The 4,384-nt window shown below is 43.7% G+C and overlaps 1 protein-coding gene across 1 annotated transcript; it reads left to right on the top strand.

Moving 5' to 3' along the window:
* Window positions 1–506: 506 nt before the first annotated feature.
* LOC110739334 lies at window positions 507–3,589 on the top strand. The gene is made up of 4 exons (XM_021919801.1): window positions 507–942; window positions 1,060–1,297; window positions 1,568–2,681; window positions 3,347–3,589. The coding sequence occupies exons 1-4, from the start codon at window positions 507–509 to the stop codon at window positions 3,587–3,589; spliced, it is 2,031 nt and encodes a 676-aa protein (XP_021775493.1).
* Window positions 3,590–4,384: the final 795 nt, after the last annotated feature.

Here is a 4,384-nt window from a genome sequence, read left to right as displayed (position 1 = left end):
CCTAAGTCGTACTATTATGCAAAGAAACTCATGTGTCCATTTGGTTTGGAGTATAAGAAGATACATGCATGTCTTAATGACTGTGTTCTTTATCGAAATGAATATGAAGAGTTGGAGGAATGTCCACGTTGTGGTCAGTCGCGTTACAAGCGAAAGAGCTGCAACGCTGGTATGAAGGGACCTCCTGCCAAAGTGTTATGGTATCTTCCCATCATTCTAAGGTTCAAGCGTCTATTTTCAATACCAAAAGATGCTAAGAACATGAGATGGCATGCAGAGGGAAGAAAGAAAAACGGTTTGCTGAAGCATCTGGCTGACTCTCCGGCTTGGATGAACATCGATATGAAGTTCAGGGCATTTGGTGATGAAGTGAGAAATTTAAGGCTTGGGTTGTGCACCGATGGTTGAATCCATTTGGCACTCTGAGTACCCAACATAGCACATGGCCGGTACTTTTAGTGATCTACAACTTGCCTCCGTGGTTGTGTATGAAACGAAAATATGTAATGCTGTCTCTTTTAATAACTGGTCCAAGGCAACCTGGACACGACATTGATGTTTTCCTTGAGCCCCTTGTTGATGATTTGAGAAAGATGTGGGACGAAGGAGTTTTTGTTTATGATGCCCATAAGAACGAGATGTTCCTAATGCGTGCAGCCCTGATGTGGACCATTAATGATTTTCCCGCATATGGCAACCTGTCCACGTATAAGAACAAAGGGCATAAAGCATGTCCTGTTTGTATCGATGACACACCAAACGTGTACCTTGAACACTACGGCAAAGATGTGTACATGAGGACCCGACGATTGCTTCGGCGCGATCACCCATATCGTAGGCAGAAAAAGGCCTTCAATGGGAAAGTTGAAGAAGGGGTTGCGCCTAGGCCATTGAGTGGGCATGAGGTGTATGGTCGAGTGAAGGGTATACCAACTGTTTTTGGTAAAACTTCGAAACCTTTAGACCCACATGCCTTATTTAAAAAGGAATCGATCTTTTGGAAGCTTGAGTACTAGAAAGAACATGATATTAGACATTGTCTTGATGTGATGCATATAGAGAAGAATGTTTGTGATGCAGTTGTTGGGACAATAATGGGTATTCATGGCAAGACAAAGGATGGGAAGAGCGCCCGATTAGATTTGGAAGCGTGGGGTGTTCGTCCGGAATTGTGGGTGCAGCCAAAGGAAGGGAAGGCAATGGTAATGGAAAAGGTAAGGGAAGATGGTGGCAATAAACGTAAGGGGGAGCGTAAAGGAAAGGGCATCGGTGTATCAAAGAAGAAAGATGAAAAGGTGTATTTACCTCCAGCTTGCTACACATTGTCAAAGGACGAAAAACGGAAGTTCTGTGCTTGTTTGTATGACATTAAGGTTCCCTCTGGTTTCTCGTCAAACATGAAAAGATTCGTTTCCTTGAATGGGGAATTGAAGTTGACTAGTATGAAATCTCACGATTGTCACATGATGATGCAAGTATTCCTACCGATTGTCATTCGTGGTATTTTACCAAAGCACGTGAGAGAAGCTATTACGAGCCTTTGTTTGTTTTTCAACACTATATGCAGCAAAGTGCTCGATCCTTTTACACTTGATGCTCTCCAGGCGAATGTAGTTGTAACATTGTGCAAATTTGAGATGTATTTTCCACCATCATTTTTTGACATCATGGTGCATTTGGTCCTTCATTTGGTTCGTGAGATCAAGATGTGCGGTCCAGTCTTTATGAGGTGGTGCTATCCTTTTGAAAGACACATGGGCACATTACAACATAAAGTCAGGAATCCAGCCCATCCAGAAGGTAGTATGATTCAAGGGATTGTTGCGGAGGAGATTGGTAATTTCGTGGCGGAGTATGTTGCCGTTGCCGAACCAATTGGGCTTCCCACTTCCCGACATGAAGGGAGACTTGATGGTCATGGCACACTCGGGTCGAAACAGATCTCACCTACTCATGATCAGTTCTTGCAAGCTCACTTATTTGTGCTTCATCATGTTGCGGAGGTTCACCCATATTTAGAAGAGCACATGGATAGTTTGCGTGCGGAATTTCCATCAAAAGGGGAAAGGGCACTAATGCAGTTGCATAATAAGATGTTTGTGACATGGTTCCATGATCGAGTCATGCGTCAATTGGATGAGAGTGTCTCTGATACTATAAAGTGGCTAGCTTATGGTCCAAAGGAAGATGTTTATTCTTTTGAGGGATATGACATTAATGGGTATACATTCTGGACTGAGCATCGTGATCAGAAATCCTCATCGACTCGAAATAGTGGTGTCACGCTTGTGGCTTCATCAACAGAGTTTGCCAGTGCGAAGGATACATCACCGGTTGACGCACAATTATCCTACTACGGACGAATTCAGGAAATATGGGAACTAGATTATCGTGAGTTCAAGGTAGGTCTATTTAAATGTAAATGGGTCGATAATATTAGGCGCAACATCAGACACGATGACTTCACTCTTGTAGACCTTGGCCACCTGCGGGATAGTTTGGAACCATTCATCCTTGCATCTCAAGCTAAGCAAGTGTTCTATGTCACCGACCCAGCCGATCCTAAATGGTCCATCGTCCTTGCTAGCAAGAGAAGAATCTTAGGGGTTGGAGATGTCGAAGACGAGGACGAATATGATGCGTTTGATGATTCGCCCCCTTTCACTGCCCCTAGAGTTGACGTATCAAATGATGTAGACAAGAATGCAAATTATATTCGAGCAGACCATAATGAGGGAATAATCGAATGAGGAACATTTGTTTTTGCATCGTAATGTCAATCTTCTTTTTTGCCATTTTGTACATATTTTTCTACCTACGTTCTTGTATTAGCATGAAATCATTACCTTTATTGCATTTTCATCTAGTAAACATGTTTTGTATACCTAATGTGAGTTGTTAGAAGGATTAGATGTGAACTAGGAATGAAATTAACGAAGTTGGGAAAGGTAGAAGCCCTTTTTTGCCATTTTGTACATATTTTGTTCACTTCGTTGTTGTATTAGCATGGAATCATTTCATTTATCGCATTTTCATATTTTAAACACTTATTAGTATACCTAATGTGAGTTGTTACAAGGATAGTTGTGTGATAGGTATGAAAATAACGAAGTTGGGAATGGTAGAAGCTCAGTTTTGCCATTCTGTACATATTTTGTTCAATTCGTTCTTGTATTAGCATTTTCAGCTTGTAAACATGTTTTGTGTACTAATTATTTGCGTTGCTTGTGGTGGTAGGTGTGTACATAAAACGGGTCGTGATGAACACATTCACCACGTAGAGGTTATGGATGATGAAGACCATGGTAGTTCTTAATCTGGTGACGAGTTGTATGATGTGAATAAGGAGCAAGATTTGGGCGAACCAGAAGACCAAGCTCATGATGAGTTGCAGCGCAGGTTTGACGCTTATGAGATGTCAGCTGAATGTGCCCCCCCTATTGTGGATGATATTGTCTCCGAGTTTGTACAAGATTCAAACGGCCAAATGGAGAAGCAACGTCAACTGAAAACCAGCAGTACACAAAAGGCATCGGGAAAGAGAAAGGTTAGGGGTCCAACAAAAGCATTTAAGAAGCCCGGGGAATAGATGGTTCTAGAGTTTGACGAGTTGGGTCAACCTACTGGGCAATGGCGCAGCAAATATTCCACACACATTGGCATTCTAACTCGTAAAATACCGATCACACTTGACTGGGCAGAGATTCCAAAAGGGTTGCTTCAAATGTTTTTGGATGATACAATGGTAAGTGTTTATTATTTCAGTTTTGTTCATGAAACTTCGAGTCAAAATGTATGCATTCGTGCGTAAAAACCGAACTTCGAGCCTAAAAACAAAATTTCGTGCCTTAAAACCAAACTTCGAGTTCAAAAAACAAAAAATCGTGCCTAAAAACCAAACTTCGAGCCTGCCTCGTTGTTGGTGCAGCATGACAGGCATGGGCTGCCTGCCTAGCTGGGCAGGTGCCTGCCTGGCTGGGCTGCCTGCCTGGCAGGTCCCTGCCTGGCTGGGCTACCTGCCTGGCTGGGCAGTGCCTGCCTGGTTGGGCTGCCTGCCTGGCTGGGCAGGTGCCTGCCTGGTTGGGCAGGTGCCTGCCTGGCTGGGCAGGTCCCTGCCTGGCTGGGCAGTGCCTGCCTTGCTGGGCAGTGCTTGCCTGGCTGGGCAGGTCCCTGCCTGGCTGGGCAGTGCCTGCCTGGGCAGGTCCCTGCCTGGCTGTGTAGGTGCCTGGCTGGCAATGTTTTTTTTTTTTGGCTAATTCCTTTCTCCATTTTTTCGTCAATTTTTTTTTCACTTTACTGACATGGAAGTTTGCGATTCTTACAGAGTGTGTTCAATATTCCCGATGACCCAGACAAGAGGAGATCGTTTGAAGGTTTTGTACAA

This window comes from Chenopodium quinoa, unplaced genomic scaffold (assembly GCF_001683475.1).
Source record: "Chenopodium quinoa cultivar QQ74 unplaced genomic scaffold, ASM168347v1, whole genome shotgun sequence".
Lineage (NCBI taxonomy): Eukaryota > Viridiplantae > Streptophyta > Magnoliopsida > Caryophyllales > Amaranthaceae > Chenopodium > Chenopodium quinoa.
Note: the sequence above shows the minus strand (reverse complement) of the source record. Positions and strands in the feature narration are given on the sequence as shown.